Source organism: Syngnathus acus, chromosome 4 (assembly GCF_901709675.1).
Source record: "Syngnathus acus chromosome 4, fSynAcu1.2, whole genome shotgun sequence".
Classification (NCBI taxonomy): domain Eukaryota; kingdom Metazoa; phylum Chordata; class Actinopteri; order Syngnathiformes; family Syngnathidae; genus Syngnathus; species Syngnathus acus.
Genome location: NC_051090.1, coordinates 10,998,833 through 11,015,928, shown reverse-complemented (window position 1 = coordinate 11,015,928; position 17,096 = coordinate 10,998,833). Strand labels below are relative to the sequence as shown.

Sequence of the window (17,096 nt, the reverse complement as noted above, 5' to 3'; positions counted from 1 at the left end):
ACATATTTCTTCGCTATCGAGTTTGCTACTGCATGCGCAGTGATACTGACCGGCAGAATAACATCCGGTTGTTCCCAAAGATGATCTTTTTTCTGAAATAATTTTATGTTTACGGACTTAAGTAACCCGGCCGGGTCATACCAAAGACTATAAAAATGGGACCCATTGCCTCCCTGCTTGGCACTCAGCATTAAGGGTTGGAATTGGGGGGTTAGATCACCAAATGATTCCCGAGCGCGGCGGCGCTGCTGCTCACTGCTGCTCACTGCTCCCCTCTCCCCCAGGGGATGGATCAAAATCACACGGGGATGGGTCAAACGCAGAGGACAAATTTCACCACACCCAGACGCATGTGTGACGATCATTGGGACTTTAAAAAAAAAAAAAAATCTAAAAAAAAAAAAAAGTCAAAATTTGGGTGCGTATTATACATGGGTACAGGCTTTTTTCCAGCATCAACATGCCATTTTTAGGGTGCGTATTATACATGGGGGCGCATTATACATGGAAAAGAACGGTAGATGCTTATAAAGTAGAAATTTAATGAATAAGAAAGAAAGCGAATTACAAGTTTCAATTGTTCGAACAACTAACAATTTCCACTCACCATTCTCAAAAGAGCAAAAATTATTCAGTCTCGAAGTTCTCTCGATTGAAAACTCAAAAATATAGTAAAAAAGGGTAAGAGGCTAGAGGTCTAAAATGCTGTTTGGTGGAAAAGTCGAGTGATCAGTTCTCCTTGTTCCAAAATCCGAATTCTGTTTAAAAGAACAGGCTGGCCCAAAGAATGGAGATGACGACGCCCTAAAAATGGCTCCTCTCTCCTGCACCTAGGTCTGCATCCCCTAGCCTGTCTTTGAGCTTAAAATTTGACTAAATCCAATTTGAAGATAGAATAAATTCATCTTAACGGACCTAGGGTTAATCTCAGAAAGAATGAAATCTATCTTTGTCTAATCGGCGTTCTCGACCCACGGCAGTAGCCGCAGGGGCCATACCCCTGACGGGGAAAGCTCACCGGGCGAGAGAGAGCGATGCTCTTCGTCCGAACGAACCTTTTATACCAGTCCAGTTCGTGGGTACATTTTTTTCCATGATGTCATACATTGGCCTCAGATGACCCAAATGCTTCCAGAATAGACTGCACCTGCATCTCAGCCGGTCTCAACCGGATTCAACCAGATGAGGTGACCATGTTCTCACGGAAGTAACAATTTTCTCAGGGATGCTTCATTCTGTTTCGCACTCCCAAATCTTGTCAACTGTCCATCAACGTGACATTTGCAAATGTTTTTTCTCTGACTTGTGTTCCGTCAAACAGCATTTTGTTTAGGCTTCAACTGGATGAATGTGACCGAGGTCACGCTCATATGTGGGACCTCAGTCTTCCACCACTTAGTATCACCATTAAGACTTAGACTTAGACAGAACTTTATTGTCATTTTGTCAACACTAGGTGTGTACAAAACGAAATTTCGTTGCATACGGCTTTCAACAATGTAGTGGTATTTCGGCTGGTTAAAAAAGTGACATTCTATATAAAAATATGAAATAAGATAATTATAAAGTACAAAGTGCAGCAGTGATAAAGTATGTAAACAGTGCAGGAGACAAAAGCAGTATTTACAAATGTGCAGAGGAATGCTACGTTTGAATGTTCAACAGTCTGACGACAGCAGGGAAAAAACTATTGCAGAACCTGGTGGACCTGCAGCGGATGCTGCGAAACCTCTTCCCAGAGGGCAGCAGGGAGAACAGTCCATGGTGGGGGTGTGATGGGTCACTGATAATATTACGGGCTCGGGACACGCAGCGCTGGGATGACAAGTCCTGAATGGAGGGAAGAGGAGCCCCGATGATCCTCTCTGCTGTCCTCACCACTCTCCTCAGGTTCTTCCAATCGGAGGCGCTGCAACCTCCACACCACACCGAGAGACAGCTTGTCAGAATGCTCTCTATGGTGCTTCGGTAGAACGTCCTCATGATGGGTGGGGGCAGGTGGGCTCTCCTCATCCTCCGCAGGAAGTACAAGCGCTTCTGTGCCCTCTTGACCAGTGTTGTGGTGTTCACAGTCCAGGTGAGGTCGTCTGTGATGTGGACTCCCAGGAATTTAGTGCTGCTGACCACCCTTTCCGCCTTCTTGTCTTCGCTCACATTCATACATTCATATGTAAATGGCACATCAATATTACATTCATGTTTGATACTGATCAAACATTGTGACAATAATAACACATACTTTCACAATAGTCAATTTAACACATAATCATAACTATGATCGTGGATTCTCTTAGTTAGCAAGTTAAAACACTCAAGCATCTTCAAAACGTATTTTGACAAGCTGGTGACCTCTAGGTCAAGCTCAAGCGTGGGATTGCAGTCTTCCACCCACGGTATCACTGTCAGCCCCTTGTCCTTACTCAACTCTTAATACATTCATGTGTAAATGAAACATCAGTGCTATGATGCTGCTCAAGCTGCTACTAACTATACAATATTGCAAAACAAAATAAAGTATATTGCAGCTTACTCTAACTGTGATTAACATGTCTCATTCTCATTACCTAACGATGAGCATGGGCTTCCCTAGTTAGCAAATTAAAATATTCAAGCAGTTTTCAAGTATATTATAGCAAAACAAAATAATATAACACAATCCAAAATTGTGTGTCGCTGTGCCTCAGAACAAGTCTTCATCTAATCAATGACTTTTTAAACTATTAATTTACTATGTTAGGTCAATCTGACTTTGGCACCATCTTCTGGTGAAATTTGGAACGGGAATGGAGGTTTACTGGTTCAACCAACAAATTCCCCTTTACCAATTTAACAATAGTTAATTTTGAAGAACTAACTTTTAAGTAACCCCCACTCAGGCCCCCTACTTCAGGTCCTCCATGTCAAGCTTTGAAATTTGGAATTTCATCTTAGCCAATTCGTCTGGGCCAAATCCAATACACACTCACGCACCATCTTTTACCCTCCTATCCACCATGTAACTCAACAGGAAAAGGCTAAGACACCGAAACAAAATTTAGACTTACACAGGTTGGTTGAGTTCAATCACAATTCTTGTTAAGAAAGCTCTGTTTTCAGGAAAGTATAATACAGCGCTGGGCCTTTTGTGTGACCATGCTCAAGAGCAGAAAGTCTCCATTCAGAAAAGGCAACGTTCAAGGTTCTTTGGTCAGCTTATATTCAGTTGCACATGCCAGTGTGGGCCGAGTTTGATGGGTGATGAGTCAGGGGGTGTGGCAAGTTCGCAGGAGAGTTTGATTCCATGAGAGTGGGTGCTGGTTCGGTGAGGGCTGGTTCCGTGGGGGTGGGTGCTGATTATGGGCGATTCGGTGTGTGTGGGGGCTGTTGTTTTCCATCCCGTCTTTCGGCCTTGGCGATCACCTTTGGCCGGGTTCTTGGTTGTTTTCCTCCTGCCGCTCTTCCTCTGGCACCTCTACCGGTTTTATCTCCAAGTGTCCTTCCTGTAAACCATTCTTGCACATACATCCACTTTGCCCACTGTCGCACACTGCCCATTCATCATTCTTTCAATTTTGTCATTTTGTATGGAATTATGTGAACTTTTGGCTGTGACATCATCAATTTGTTAATGTTCCCTGACTATGCAAAGTTCTTACTCACCACTTACCATGCATTTGTTTGTTTGTTTTACACTATCTTTTGACACATATCTTTTCATTGTTAGGAAAAACATTTCCCTCTGTCCAGAACGTTCAGTAGTAATCCAAAGCTGGCGTCTAGCATTAATCAAAACATAAGATATAATCAAGTACTGAACATTTTTAGACGACTTTGGCAGTGTCCGTGATTTAGAAAACCATCAGGCATGCATTAAACAGTACCTTAAGGGTCATTAAGCTATTCAGGCAATATATCAAAGAACATTTGTTATTTCAAAGTGCACAGAAATACATATCAGATCATAAAGTTATAAAAACCTTTGTCATTACCGCCTATCAAAAATGTCTAGTTATGTCTTCTTTATTGATTTGGTGTGTAGGTATAATTATATGCTTAAAATTTTTCTTTTATTGTTTTAATATGTGAATATACTTGTCTGCTTATGTACTTTATTCAATGAGGTTTGAGCATATCTGTTTTTGTAGCTAGGCAGGAGTTTTTGTATTTCGACCCCATTTCTTCACACCCACAACAAAACCCAAAGAATGATTGTGTGTATGTGTGTGCGCACAAATGCGTTTTGCTTGTGCCCATGCATTTAAGTGTGGGTGTGAACATGCACGTGTGGGCAAGGCCAGGGTGGCCTGGTTACACAACTGACTCCTGGCCAGGAAAACTCTCCCAGTCCCTGCCACCAGTTTCATATGCGCATTCACCGAACCCCTCTTGACTGTTTTTTGTTTTGTTTTGTTTTTTTAATTCAAGACATCAATGTTTATTACTGGTGCACAAAATGAGCCATGCATCAACATCACCTTGTTCAAAGCACATAACCAACACAACGCATGAACTCAAAACAAATTACATACCTGCAAATCAGTGTGACTTCTGCTGTTGCCTTTGCGAGACCAGTTCAGATATGCGTCGTCACGAATTTACAGAATAAATCAGGTGTGTTTGGACTTGCCCAGTCGAGGCTCTGCCGAACCCCTGAGACCGACTCACCGAACCACTAGGGTTCGATCGAACCCAGGTTAAGAACCACTGCCCTAAAAATATGTAGCTAAAAATGTAACAAAACAGACCTTCATTGTTTTGGCCAGTTTCGTGGTAATGTGATCCAAGTTTCTTGTTCTCGTCGAAAATATTATACTGACAGCAGGATTTTAGAATGATAGTGTGTTTTTTAGTTTGTTTGTTTTGTTGATACTGTTAGCACTAGGGCAGGTTCACACTCCACACCGCTAGGTGGTGGTAATGCACCTACATTTTTCTTGCCAACCGCCACAAAACTCCCTCAAGAAGAAGAAGAAGAACGTGACAGAACGCGAACGTGTTGTTTAACATACATTACATTATGATTTTATTTATTTAGTCATAAATGTGACTCGAAGTTAAGGTCCGGTGACGCAAACAATATCTGCAGCCATGCCAATAGTGCAACAACTACGAAGGCTTTAACCGTAGAGGACGAAGCCCTCGTGAAACGCTTGCTCTCGTGTGTGGGCTGCTTTGTCAGGTGAAATTATGGCTGACGACCCTCAGAGGAACTTTCGCTCTGCTTATTATGAGAAAGTTGGCTTTAGAGGAGTGGAGGAGAAAAAGTCCCTTGAAATACTGCTGAAGGATAACCCTCTGGGTGAGTGTCAATTTTGTTACATACGATTAAACACCGAGTCACTCATAGAAGATTTAAAGACAGTTTTATGGTCAGAATGATGCAATTAGTCAATTTCACTTATCGGTCATAATCTATTAAATGTAGAGATGAACTTCTTATTTTCTAACTGGCTTGCATGAATCTATATGCAAGCCGGTTTGTTTACAGAGACTGTGCCTCTTTGACAGATCTTGAGAAGCTGAGTACCTTCAGTCAACGTTTTCCTCTCCCGTCCATGTACAGGGTCCATGTGTGGAAGGTTCTGTTAGGTAAGACACATTTAGACTGTAACTTGCATTGCAATTGGTTGTCCAATATTTTTGATGCATCACGTATTATCTCCATGTTCTTCAGGCGTCCTGCCGCCCCATAGCGACTCTCATACCTTGGTCGGAAGCTATAGAAAGGAGCAGTACCAAGACATCATGGAGGCTCTGGAAGTGATGAGATTCATCAAGTCCTCCTCACCTTCCACCCATGTGTACTTGCGTATGTTCCAGCTGGAGAGCCAAATGCTTCCGCGCTGCTCTGAAATTTCACCACCGGTATGATGTCGCGTTTTGCAAGTGAATCTTCACAGCTACTGCCGTGTATATATTGGCGTGTTTTTTTTTTTTTCTTTTTCCCATACATCAGCTGTTAATCTGGTTTTCAGGATAAAGAGCATGAGGACTTCCTGTCCATCAGTCAAGCCATGGAGGAGATAGTTGAGGATCCCGTTGACTGCTATTGGCTCATTAAAAGTTTTGTCAGTCAGTTCCACACCAAGTTTGGAGACTCAGTTCCACATCTTGTAAGTGTCACAGCGTGTCATTTGTGTGGCTGTGGATTAGCTTTGAATCGGCCATGGTTCTGTGCCACCTTTGTTGGTATAGCCAAAGAGCCTGGAGCACTACCTGAGTCAGGAGGAGCCAGGCCTCCTCAGTCATTTAAAGACCAGCGGCGCTTTGGCACAACTTCCATACAACCTCTGGTTCAAACGCTGTTTTGCGGGCTGCCTGCCCGAGTCCAGTTTGCAGAGGTGAGTCCTCAAACCGAAACACACTTCTTTCTTTTCCGTCCAGTGTTGCACAAAAAGCTGTCAAAGGAACGAAAAGTAGATGTTTCTGTTCTTGAAATATACATTTTGAAAGTTTGTGATTTACTTTTATATCTTTCCATATGTCCTATTGATTGGATGTGTTTTCAAGAGTGTGGGACAAGGTGATCAGTGGCTCCTGTAAGATCCTGGTGTTTGTTGCCCTGGAGATTCTGCTCAGCTACAAGATTATGTTGCTGGGGATGAGCCGACCGGAGGGCATTGTCAAGTTCCTGTGCAATGTGAGTCCGCAACTGTGCGACGTGCCGCCGCGATCAACATTTCACAGCGCTCTCGCCTCACCATGCGTTTAACCGTTGCAGATACCGCAGGAGAACACGGACGCCATCGTAACGAAAGCTATCGATTTGTGGCACAAATATTGTGGCACCCCGATACACGCCATGTGAATTGTGGGCAAGTCAGCTCGTTGTCTTCACACTCCAGAGAGATTTCCGACCTGGACCGTACATACTGATCATCACGATCTCATGAGCAATCACCGGAAAGGACAGGGAGATGAGCAGCCATGATGAACATGGTGAGAAACTGAGAATGTTTGGAAGAGAAAAAAACCCCCAAGCAGGCAAAATCATATTTCTTTGTTTAAGAAACTGCGTACATCATCAAAGACTCACAATAAATAATACATGCTTTACCCCAAAACATTTGAAATTTCACTTTTTCTTTTTATGTCCAAGTAGTGTGATTGTGTGCACGCAAGCAAGTAGCTTGGCAACACGCACACTATCACGCAGATGCTCTCACACACAAACACGGAGCAGGATGGAGAAATCAAAAGTGCTGTCAACCTGACTGCAGGCGCTCTGAACCAGAAGCTCACTGAAGGGTCCACGTCGGCAATCGTGGGATGCGTTCAAACGCACTCGCGTGGTTTGGTTCAAATTAGGGAACTGGAACCCGGAAGTTGTGCTCGCTTCAACAAGTCAAGATGAGTTTGAGATTATTGCACTGCTGATTTGATTTTGAAGACATTTGATTTTTGAAGAACCAAGTATTGGGTGAGTCTCAACTCACCTGGAAGAATGGAAATGGTCCCAACAAACACTGACATAATTGATATCATAACCCCCCCATGATATTATTAAAAGTCACAATAGTCTACTTAAGTCTCATTGCACATAATCTGTCCCTTCATTCTGCTTGATTTATGGAACACGATCATTGTACCCTGTCACAATTCAACATAGTGCAACTTGAACACGGAGATTAGAATTGTTGCCGGCCGCAAGAACCTCGTGGCCTGAAAAAAACAGGACGTTGGTGGATGAACAGAAAGATGTTGCTCTTTAGCAGTAAAACATGGAAAAGGCTCAAATGAGTCTGAAGCTGAATTAGGATTTCCAAATCACCAATAGTCTCGTTCAAGTCCAGTCTTCTTTCAATGAATCCGAATTGGCACCGATTTGACTTGACAAAAGTGCAGTTTGTTGATACAATATGTTTTTGGAAATCCAAATCAGTCTGGAACGACATTCCAAGGAAAGTTGCCGAGTGTGTCGTCTGCCCGCCTATGCGCCAATATCACCTTGGCCAGCGTTCCTTTAGGGCCGATGAAACCTGCAGAAGAAAAGTGATAGTTTAGGTACATTTCCAAGAGTAATTTGGGGCTAAAGTGTTTGTCGTTTTTTGTTGTTGTTTTCATGCCTGGTGAAGTGACGACTGGACTCGTGCACATCCATCTCGGTGCTTTTAAACTCATTCAGCTCTTTCCTTATGGCAGCCTGAATGACACACACAAGTCAAGCAGATGAATCAAATGTGGTCCACTCCAAATTGGACTTGCTGTCGTTCTGCGGGAACCTTGTCAGCGGCCGTCAGTCGCGTCCAGGGCTTGTCTGCCCTCCTGTCGTAGTCCTGAGCCTCGGCAACTTCCACGTAGTCGCTAAAGCGAATGAGGATCTTTGCTTCCCTTAGCTCCTCCACCGTGGGCCGCTGGCTGAGCTAGAAAGCGGAGGCAGAGTCGGTGTGAGCCACAAACGCAAATTAGCAAATTACACGCTGCCATCGTCACTGGCTGTGTCAGGCGCGATGCTGCACATTTTGTCCAAATCAAGTGTGCGTTCTGCTTTTGAATTGGCTTCTTGGTGCTTTTCAGACACTGCCAAAACAGACATGAATGCAGCTACTCGCTACTAAATGAAGTCATGCTATTAAAACACATTTTAAAAATCAGGCATCTTCAAAGGTGAAGAGCGAATTTGTTTCATTTGCTTTCTGCACAAAGCATTCACAGTGACTCAAGCCAAAGGTCAAGTTGTCCTAAGAAGGCGCTGTCATTTGAATAGCGTGTGGTGGTAGTCCAGATCACCATGGCAACCATGTTCCTCTCGAAAAAAAACATCTGCACAGAGAGTTAGCTGCTCACTTACTTTTTTGGATAAATGTCTCTTGATCTCCCTCTTCTCCTCCTGCTCCTCCAGGTCGTTTCGAGCTAAAGAAGAAGAAAAGATGACTGATCTCGTAGGTGCTCTTTTGTCTTTTGTGTTCTATTTTTAGCATGCAACGTAACGTACGTTTCAGGATATTCCTCTGTTCCAGTTCCTCGGCAGTTGGGCGCTGACTCAATCGTCTGGAACAAAAAATCTTTTAGTTTTATTGACATGACATTGTGAGTCATGCGAGAAGGAAGGAATTGTGTTCATCTGGTCGCTACGAGTCATTTTGTTTGGACCAACAAAATGTTTTGTAGTGAGGGTGGGGGAGTACACGAGTGGCGGCCATATTTGCACCGTGTCAGCTTGGTCGCCGTTTGCTGTCGGGACTCGAGTCTCTCCAGGTCGGACTGTCGCGGCAGAATGTTCTTCTCCTCCAGCTCCCTCTTTGATGGACGGTTGCTGATTTTAATGGCTAAAGAGTCCTTTCGTAGCACCTTCAGGGCCAGCGTGCCTGCAGTGGCGAGAAAATTCATCAGCACACGTACGTCATGGGCGAGTGCAGCTGCACATTGTTGATGTCTGTCTTTACATGTCTTTATACCTACTTGTAAACAATGCTTCATCCTCCTCCTCATCATCATCCTCCTCATCCACTTGTTCATCTTCCTCCTCTAATTCCTCCTCGTCTTCATCGTCATCCCCATACATCACAGGCAGATCCTCGTAGTCCGCCTCATTGGGGAGATTCTCCTTGTCGTCGCATTCCATCATCACCGTGGGAATGCCGCGCATCACAGAACTGTGGTTGGTGGGAAAGGGCAAAGGTCAGGAGTTCTTGCTGAAGAGATCAACACGAGCGTCCCCAGAAGTACATACAAATTAAATGAAACATTTTGGGATAACAATGTAATTTCGCAAAACCAAAGAATGACAAGATCTTGGTCACAAATGTGCAAAATTGGAATTGGTTCCAAATAAATCCTATGGACAAAAATCACAACTACAGAAATGACAAAAACATTAGCCCACCAGGCAACCTGTTTGGACACCCACCTCTCAAACCTCTGCATGGTCAGCGCTAGGGTCTTGTTAAGCTCCTCGATGATTCGGCTCGGCGGGTGAAGCGGGACGGGCAGTGTTCCGTACTGCAGTGAGTGGCCGCCCACGGGGGCGTGGCTGGCAGGGGCGGAGCACTTCTGGAAGGCGAGCAGAGGCGGCAAGGCTTCCACGCACCCCGCGGGTACGGAGATCATGAGCTTCTTGGGCGCTAGAGGAGGAGATAGCTTCACTGCCATGCACGGCAACTTCACCGGGGTGCCATCTGGAAATTGACCAAAGAAAGGAGGAGCTCGGAGACCGCGACCGAGAATGTCACAGAGGCGAATGTACCTGTTGTGTGATTTGCGATCCTGCTGGAGGGTTTTGGTGGTAGCGCTGGACCTTGCTTGTGTATTGCAGGAGGTCTGTGCAATGTTGAGTCAATATTGTCCGCGGGGTACACAGAAGGTTTTTTTGCGGGGGGAGCCTGGTTACATTTTTGAGCTTGGTCCGGTTGACTTGTACTCTCAGCGGGGATGTCAAACACCAGTACACCTGAGGAGAAAGAAAGGCAATCGAAACACGGCACTAATCCAATTTCTAATCCAATTTCTTCGACTTTGCTCGCTGCTTTTTGATGTTGTTTCAATGTTGCCTACCCCCGGTCGCAGCCGCTCCTTCCATTGGCTGGGTACCTTCAAATTGTGGCAAATTGCGCCCCGGCATGGGAGAGCGGCCATTTTGCATCTTCCCCTCCTCCTGTGGTACCGATGATGACGAACTGTCTACTACGCAAGCGCGGCACAAGAGCGCAATGTCACGATTTGGAACGGCGGGACGGCCAAGTCAACACCATGAACATTCTTGTTGGTTTGGATGTGCCATCACCTTTCTCGTAAACTTCCTTCAGCACGCCTTTCTTGATCAGTTCCTCTCTGCTCTGTCTTGTGGACATTTTCCTTTCCAGCACTGAGAGGTAAAGTAGCGGTTAAAATGCAGTCTAGAAGAGTGCATTGTGTTCTCGTCCTCACCAGCGGAGGTCTGCTTGAACTTTTCACTCTTCTTCTTTCTCCATTTCCAGGGTTTAAAGAGACGCCCCAGGGTGGCAAATTTACTTCGCCGCCTGATGGGAGGCGTGTGCGTGCCAGGAACCAGTGAATCCGAGCGCATTGCCGCTAGCCTTTCTACTTCTTCGGCTGCAACAAAATCAAAAGTTTTCAACAATAAAATGACATTCGCAGAAACACGCGTAACCAAGGTCAAGCGATCCGACCAGTGTCATCCAGCTGTGGTTGCAAACACATCATGATGTAGCCGCACGTGTGCAAGTGTTTCCACAGTTGTGTTTGAAACACAAAACTGAGGATTTGAATTGATACGTCCCCTCCGTCAAGCTCAACTAAAGCATCACCTACTGGGAGGTGCTGGTACTGTGTTTAGTATTGACTGGTGAGGAAAACGATTGAGGCCTGGAATCTACCGGTCTACCGGAGCGCTGGTTGAAGATTATCTCCACACAGTTCTCCTTTTTAGTACTATATTGTAAAAACAACAGTAGGCTGCGGTAGATATAAACCTCTGACATAGACTAAGAAGCAAAAATGGCACGTGTCGCCAATGCACCGTGTGACTGGCATTTGTCATTTTCTTCTTCTTTTCTGGGGGAGGGTCCAGTGCAACTCGGATGCAGTAGTGGCGCAAGTGGGGGGTGAAAGGGGGGGGGGGGGGGGGTCATTATGTGGGTGATGGTGAACGAACGCCGATCCCTAGTAGAGGCTTCGCTATTCAGTTTCAGGACCACTGTACAGCTTTGCATAGACGCGTTCGCCAAGCTCTTCAACCAGCACGATTAGGATGAGGATGATGAGTGTGCTTTTGCCGAATGGGAGAAAGAGCTCTCTTCCCGTATGCATTTTGAAAGCAATGTTTTAGCTGTTCATCGTGACCATGGCAACAAAGAAAACTGTCACTGTGACAAGCGCAGCATCAAACCAGTACCATTTGCTATGCCTACACGTCTCGTAATGCCATGATAGCGTTTCAAGTCAACGGAGGGTCACTTTCGAGATTGCATGGTTTAGCGTCCTTTTTTAAATTTGACATGATTACCGAACCAGGCTGAGCTCTCCACGAATCATCCATTTAAAATAAAGCCATCGTATCAAGCGAATTTTCCCATGTGTGTGAGTCACCGTGAGGTTATTATCCTCCAACGTGCAGCTGTGCATCACGGGTACCGCCAAGCTGCATCATAAAACCTCGTAGTCATGCCGATGTCTCGGGGGCGGTCACTATAACGAAGCACCGATGGGGACGCCTTTGACCATGTGTTGGCCCCGAGAGGCTGCAGGTGTAATAGAATATGATATGCGGCGCTCATCGTTGTCGATTCCCGACTCCCCTACCTGTCTCCAGGTGCAAAGAGATCCTCGCTTCGTTGATGTAAGGCGTGTCACTCTTGGAACGAACCCTCCGGATCGGCCTGCGGTCCTCTTGCTCCGGGGCCGCCGCCGCCGCCATGTCCACCCGGGCCTGCCAGCCGGCCAGCGTCCACAGACGACCGGCGTGACGAGACTCGGCGCCGCCGCAGCCACTCGCGAGCGCTCAGCCCGACAGACAGTGCAGGAGTGGGTGGGCTATTGTAAGGATGGGGTTGGGAGGGGTATCTCCGACACGTCACACGCTCATATTCAATGGAAAGTCAAAATTATCTGTTCATGAAGGTGTTTGTTAGGAGGTCTGCTGTATCATATCAAATCAGACGACATTGGGTTACAGACAATAACGTGGCCGTCATCAGATAGAGCGGGTTAGGGTTAGGTTCTCAAAATTTCACTCCATCACCACCTAAAAAGGAAAACCAACATCAAACACTAATGAGACCAAATATGAATCGAAAAAAAAGCACTTTATTTACGTCAAAATATTTAATATTTTTAAGATTAAACAAAAATGAAAATCAAATATCCAGTCGTTTATTGGCGCGTGTCCATTGTACAAAAATTGTACCTATATTTGTTTATTCTGAATTTGCACTATTTTGATCTAATGATGTGGTTTAACCAATTAAACAAACTGTCCACATGCACCCCAATATGATGCGCAGTAAGTGGTACGAGTGCGCCCTCTGTTGGTCTCGTTTTCCGCTATCCTCATTCGTGATTATATCCGCTTGTAGCGTTATTTGGACAATGTGTTTTATTTACTCTCCTTTGTATTATGTTTAATATTGACAGTAGCTGGAAATTTCAACTCGTAGTCCTAAATAATGGAATAGGGGCGGAACAGACGGACATCCGGAAGCGGAAGTGTCCCGTTTCCGTTCTCACAGTTCGACAGGTAGTGGCAGACGAAGCGGAAGTGTCCAGTTTCCGTTGTCACAGTTTGACAGGTAGTGGCAAACTTTCAAGTCGGGCATATGAACGAACTTGGAAATGTATTCTTAAAGGTGTGCATACACTTCGTTACAGTTACAGTCTGTAAATGTCGCTATATAAGTACAGCTTGTGCGAGAAACGGGGTTTGTTTTCTTTTTAACCGTAAACAAGCTACTCGCTTAGCTACGCGTAGTAGCCTATACTGTAATTGTCCCCCAACCTGCATTAACATGTACGAGGTTTGGAAAAGTGTTTCATAAACTCCAACCTGTGAAGACGTCAAACGTTAGTGTTACAACATTTTCATGACAGTTTAACTTATAACACTTGAACAACTGACACCTATTTAACTGATAGTATCGGAGTGACATTCATTAAGAATACTAATATGATTTGGTGTTGCATTTGGTGGTGACGTGGAATGCACATTGAGGTTATAAACTAAATGGATATGTCTGAATGTCTCAATCATAAAGCAATCACTGTTCTGTCATGTCACACAACAATTTATGTTGAGTCTCAAGCAAGATCATACGTCCATAACTTAATGAACTTACTGGTCAGCGCAATAGCAGGTACACATTATATGCGACCAGTTATTGTGACACTGAGATGCAATGATGCAAAAAGCATTAAAAACGTTGCCACAAAGATAACAATGAACTTCATCCCTAGTCATCCAAACCTGATGATTGTACGGCAGCTGACCTCCAGAAGCCCTATCAAACTTTTTGCTCCACTGAGGAAATGTTGGGACAGCCCAAGCATGACCAGACCCAGTTCGGGTAAGAGCACCGGTCACAGACTCTTTTTGTTTTCCTATCGAGAACAGACTGTCATCATTGTCAATGTTGGGAATGCATTTTCTTGCACAGACCTGGCCGCATTTAGGGAGCTCTTTTCCAAGGCCTCCAATATAGCCATCCTCACCGGAGCAGGTGTGAGTGCAGAGAGTGGAGTCCCCACCTTCAGAGGGGCCGGGGGCTACTGGAGAAAGTGGCAAGCTCAGGTATGCATCTGCACCTTTTCTTCAAATACTAACTGGCATTCTGTTGCACGTCAGCATTTGACATGTTAAAAATTGTCACCAAGGTGACTTAAATATCTGAAATGGGGACGCTTTTTTTTCTTGCCTTATATGTGTTTGGGGTTTTTCTCGTGCTACACATAGTGGAAAAGACTTACGCAAAGCAAAGAAACAATAAAAAAAAAAAACTAAAATCATTGTACACTCCAACGGTTAGGATTGAGATTGCGATGGGGTTAAGCGCTCGCAATGGATCTATCCATCATCGACTTTGATCGAGAGGCCGTGTTGTGTTTGAACGTTGCTACCGTGTGTGCCCCTTCAGGATCTCGCCACTCCCGAGGCCTTCTCCAGAAACCCCTCCCGTGTTTGGGAGTTTTACCACTACCGTCGCGAAGTCATGCTTAGCAAAAGCCCGAATCCTGCTCACCTGGCCATTGCGCAGTGCGAGGAGCGTCTGGCCGGGCAGGGTCGCCGAGTCACTGTCATCACTCAAAACATTGATGAACTTCACCGCCGTGCTGGATCCAAAAACATCCTGGAAATTCACGGTAATGACTGTCTGTAGCTTGGCAATTGATTTGGATTTTTGGCTTCCAAGACTAAATATGGAAATAGTCTGTCAGTTTGTATAGTTGAGGAAAGACAAGCTAAAGAATCTAAATGTTTGCCCCATTCCAGAGATTGATCTGAAGTCAAATAATGCTTTCCCGTCAGACTAGTAGTGGAATTTCACTCGTAGGGTTCCGCTCCTGTGAGGGTTGTACCTGTAATAAACCTGTAATAAAACAACATCCTGTTTTGCTCAGTCTCTTTCCCTCTCCAGGAAGTCTGTTTAAAACGCGTTGCATGAGTTGCGGCCATGAAGTGGCCAATTACAAGAGCCCCGTTTGTGCCGCTCTGGAGGGCAAAGGGTAAGTGATGTGCATGGCACCTTTGGTTTGGCCACGTTGAGGTGCTTCATACCTCGTATCAAATTGCTTCCTCAGAGCTCCGGAGCCAGGAACACATGATGCTCAGATCCCCGTCCAGGACCTCCCCAGGTAAGAAGCTTGCATGGTCATCTGCTGTCTGCGTGAATGCGTACATGCATGTGCGTGTGTTCCAGGTGTGAACAAGCCGGCTGTTCCGGCCTTCTGAGGCCAGCCGTCGTTTGGTTTGGAGAGGCTCTCGATTCGGATACCTTAAGTCGAGCGGAGAAAGTGCTGGATATCTGTGACCTCTGCTTGGTGGTGAGTGTCATCAAGTGTTGTGTTCTTGCTGTCCAATTTGGAACTATTTTGGCAACGATTACATTCTGTGGGACACAATGCTCCCCCCACACACACAGGTTGGCACTTCTTCTGTGGTATATCCGGCAGCCATGTTTGCTCCTCAGGTGGCCGCAAGAGGCGTGCCCGTGGCCGAGTTCAACATGGAAGACACACCGGCCACCATGCGTTTCAAGTAGGTTACATTCTTCTTTTTACTGCTTTACGCAGCCATTGACAACATTGTATCGTTTCACTTTTTAGGTTTCATTTTCATGGGCCTTGTGGGACGACCTTACCCCCTGCTTTGAGTGCCCACCCATCTGAAAATCAATGAAAACTATCAACTGCTTGATTGTTGGATGATGATTAGAAAAAAACGGCGTCGGGCGTAAGTCATTATTTGTTCCTAAGTAGTAAAAATTTGAAGCCAGCGTGCAGCAGACTTGAAAACTGTCAAATGCAAGTTCCTTCATTTAGTCGCATGAGAAGTGCAAAATATTAGGTCATCGGAAAAACAACTCGCGCCAGTCTTGTGTATTCGGTGTGTGGCAGCAGGGGGCAGTGTTAACCCGCTGCTATGCCAAACGCTCCACTAAACTCAAGGGCAAGTTTTCTACTGTGGTACAGCTTAGACGCCAAAGAAAACTGTCAGTGCCACATTACATGAATTGTTACATGATGAAAATGTCAGTCAAGGTACTCATTAAAAAAACATTTTCTTGTCATTCAGACATTTTCCTCCTTTTGTGTGTGGCACTCTCTCGTTATGTCGCAGTATTATTTGATTTGATCTGCTTTTGTGGAAGATAAGATGGTGCGTGACATTTGCCAATCTGCCCCCCCCAACTTTCATCATCATTCTGTTTACAGTTTATTAGCATCAGGCAGCTATGATTTCTCCCCTGAGTTCTTATCTTTGCTCTTTCTGGGCTCTACCTCTCGCATCAGGGCTTCACTTTCAATGCCGTCTGTATTATTTGAGGCGCCTCACTCGCCTCGCTGTCATCACTTGCTCATTAGAGAGCGGATGATGGTCAGACGCTCCCTCGTGACTCCGCTCCAAAAATAACAGCGCCAATTTCTCGCCTGCTCAGCCACAATTTCATGCCAATCTCAGTTGTATTGGCCAGATTGCTCGGGCTGTCAAAGGCAGAGCGGAAAAGCGCAGCCGGCCCAGATGCTATGTAAGTTGCGAGCACGTGCCAGAAAATGCTTGTGACTCCCATCCTGCTCCGGTGGGCGCCACTGACCGTGTGCCTTCGCCATCATTCATCAAATACACACGTCACATTTTGTACATGACACAAAGAGGATCTTTCACATTCACTCTTTTATCAAATGCATTTCCCAGTCAACATTAGCCTGCCCACTGAAAGGGGCGAGCCGTGGCGAGATGTCAACACCTTTCCTTCCCCTGTATGGCTAATAAGTTACACTAATGGTGGAAAAGGCATTTTAATTCATTTATCATTCTTCTTCGTATCACAAAACCCTGGCATTTGAACAGGGGTGTGTAGACTTTTAATATTCCCCGTAGCTGGTAATTAGGCACGTGGTGTTGTGTGTCCTTGTGTGTGTATGTGACTGTGTGTATACATTTGAATAAGTATCTTTCAATTATGAGC

At 45.2% G+C, this 17,096-nt stretch overlaps 3 protein-coding genes across 7 annotated transcripts; 2 read left to right on the top strand and 1 right to left on the bottom strand.

Annotated features, from left to right (window-relative positions):
- Window positions 1–4,915: 4,915 nt before the first annotated feature.
- Window positions 4,916–6,969, top strand: tbc1d7 (TBC1 domain family, member 7). Of its 2 annotated transcripts, none has more exons than XM_037249542.1 (7): window positions 4,916–5,278; window positions 5,488–5,568; window positions 5,654–5,844; window positions 5,955–6,092; window positions 6,175–6,320; window positions 6,472–6,619; window positions 6,701–6,969. In XM_037249542.1, exons 1-7 carry the CDS (start codon window positions 5,167–5,169, stop codon window positions 6,785–6,787), a joined length of 903 nt encoding a protein of 300 aa, XP_037105437.1. In that variant the 5' UTR covers window positions 4,916–5,166; the 3' UTR covers window positions 6,788–6,969. The 2 variants fall into 2 exon arrangements, with proteins under 2 accessions (XP_037105437.1, XP_037105439.1); XM_037249544.1 differs by having other exon boundaries at window positions 4,918–5,278; window positions 6,490–6,619.
- Window positions 6,961–12,452, bottom strand: LOC119121618 (phosphatase and actin regulator 1-like). The gene is made up of 13 exons (XM_037249414.1): window positions 12,220–12,452; window positions 10,846–11,010; window positions 10,703–10,783; window positions 10,474–10,599; window positions 10,166–10,369; window positions 9,830–10,097; window positions 9,382–9,575; window positions 9,131–9,287; window positions 8,915–8,970; window positions 8,771–8,832; window positions 8,202–8,342; window positions 8,046–8,122; window positions 6,961–7,958 (listed from the first exon to the last, which is right to left on the bottom strand). Exons 1-13 carry the CDS (start codon window positions 12,332–12,334, stop codon window positions 7,943–7,945), a joined length of 1,662 nt encoding a protein of 553 aa, XP_037105309.1. The 5' UTR covers window positions 12,335–12,452; the 3' UTR covers window positions 6,961–7,942.
- A 669-nt stretch (window positions 12,453–13,121) lies between these two features.
- Window positions 13,122–16,200, top strand: sirt5 (sirtuin 5). Of its 4 annotated transcripts, none has more exons than XM_037249541.1 (10): window positions 13,144–13,205; window positions 13,693–13,750; window positions 13,867–13,976; window positions 14,067–14,200; window positions 14,544–14,769; window positions 15,045–15,132; window positions 15,208–15,261; window positions 15,327–15,450; window positions 15,549–15,664; window positions 15,733–16,200. In XM_037249541.1, exons 3-10 carry the CDS (start codon window positions 13,880–13,882, stop codon window positions 15,803–15,805), a joined length of 912 nt encoding a protein of 303 aa, XP_037105436.1. In that variant the 5' UTR covers window positions 13,144–13,205; window positions 13,693–13,750; window positions 13,867–13,879; the 3' UTR covers window positions 15,806–16,200. The 4 variants fall into 4 exon arrangements, with proteins under 4 accessions (XP_037105435.1, XP_037105433.1, XP_037105436.1 ...); XM_037249539.1 differs by having other exon boundaries at window positions 13,152–13,262; XM_037249540.1 differs by lacking the exon at window positions 13,693–13,750 and having other exon boundaries at window positions 13,122–13,205.
- The last annotated feature ends 896 nt before the right edge of the window (window positions 16,201–17,096 follow it).

Coding starts and splice junctions, on each gene's coding strand:
- tbc1d7 (XM_037249542.1), top strand. CDS start 5,167: ATGGCTGACGACCCTCAGAGGAACTTTCGCTCTGCTTATTATGAGAAA. Junction 5,279..5,487: donor GCTGAAGGATAACCCTCTGG/GTGAGTGTCAAT, acceptor CCTCTTTGACAG/ATCTTGAGAAGCTGAGTACC. Junction 6,321..6,471: donor CCCGAGTCCAGTTTGCAGAG/GTGAGTCCTCAA, acceptor TATGTCCTATTG/ATTGGATGTGTTTTCAAGAG.
- LOC119121618 (XM_037249414.1), bottom strand. CDS start 12,334: ATGGCGGCGGCGGCGGCCCCGGAGCAAGAGGACCGCAGGCCGATCCGG. Junction 11,011..12,219: donor CTCTTTGCACCTGGAGACAG/GTAGGGGAGTCG, acceptor ATTTTGTTGCAG/CCGAAGAAGTAGAAAGGCTA. Junction 8,833..8,914: donor ACAGAGGAATATCCTGAAAC/GTACGTTACGTT, acceptor CTTCTTCTTTAG/CTCGAAACGACCTGGAGGAG.
- sirt5 (XM_037249540.1), top strand. CDS start 13,880: ATGATTGTACGGCAGCTGACCTCCAGAAGCCCTATCAAACTTTTTGCT. Junction 14,201..14,543: donor GGAGAAAGTGGCAAGCTCAG/GTATGCATCTGC, acceptor GTGCCCCTTCAG/GATCTCGCCACTCCCGAGGC. Junction 15,133..15,207: donor GCCGCTCTGGAGGGCAAAGG/GTAAGTGATGTG, acceptor TTGCTTCCTCAG/AGCTCCGGAGCCAGGAACAC.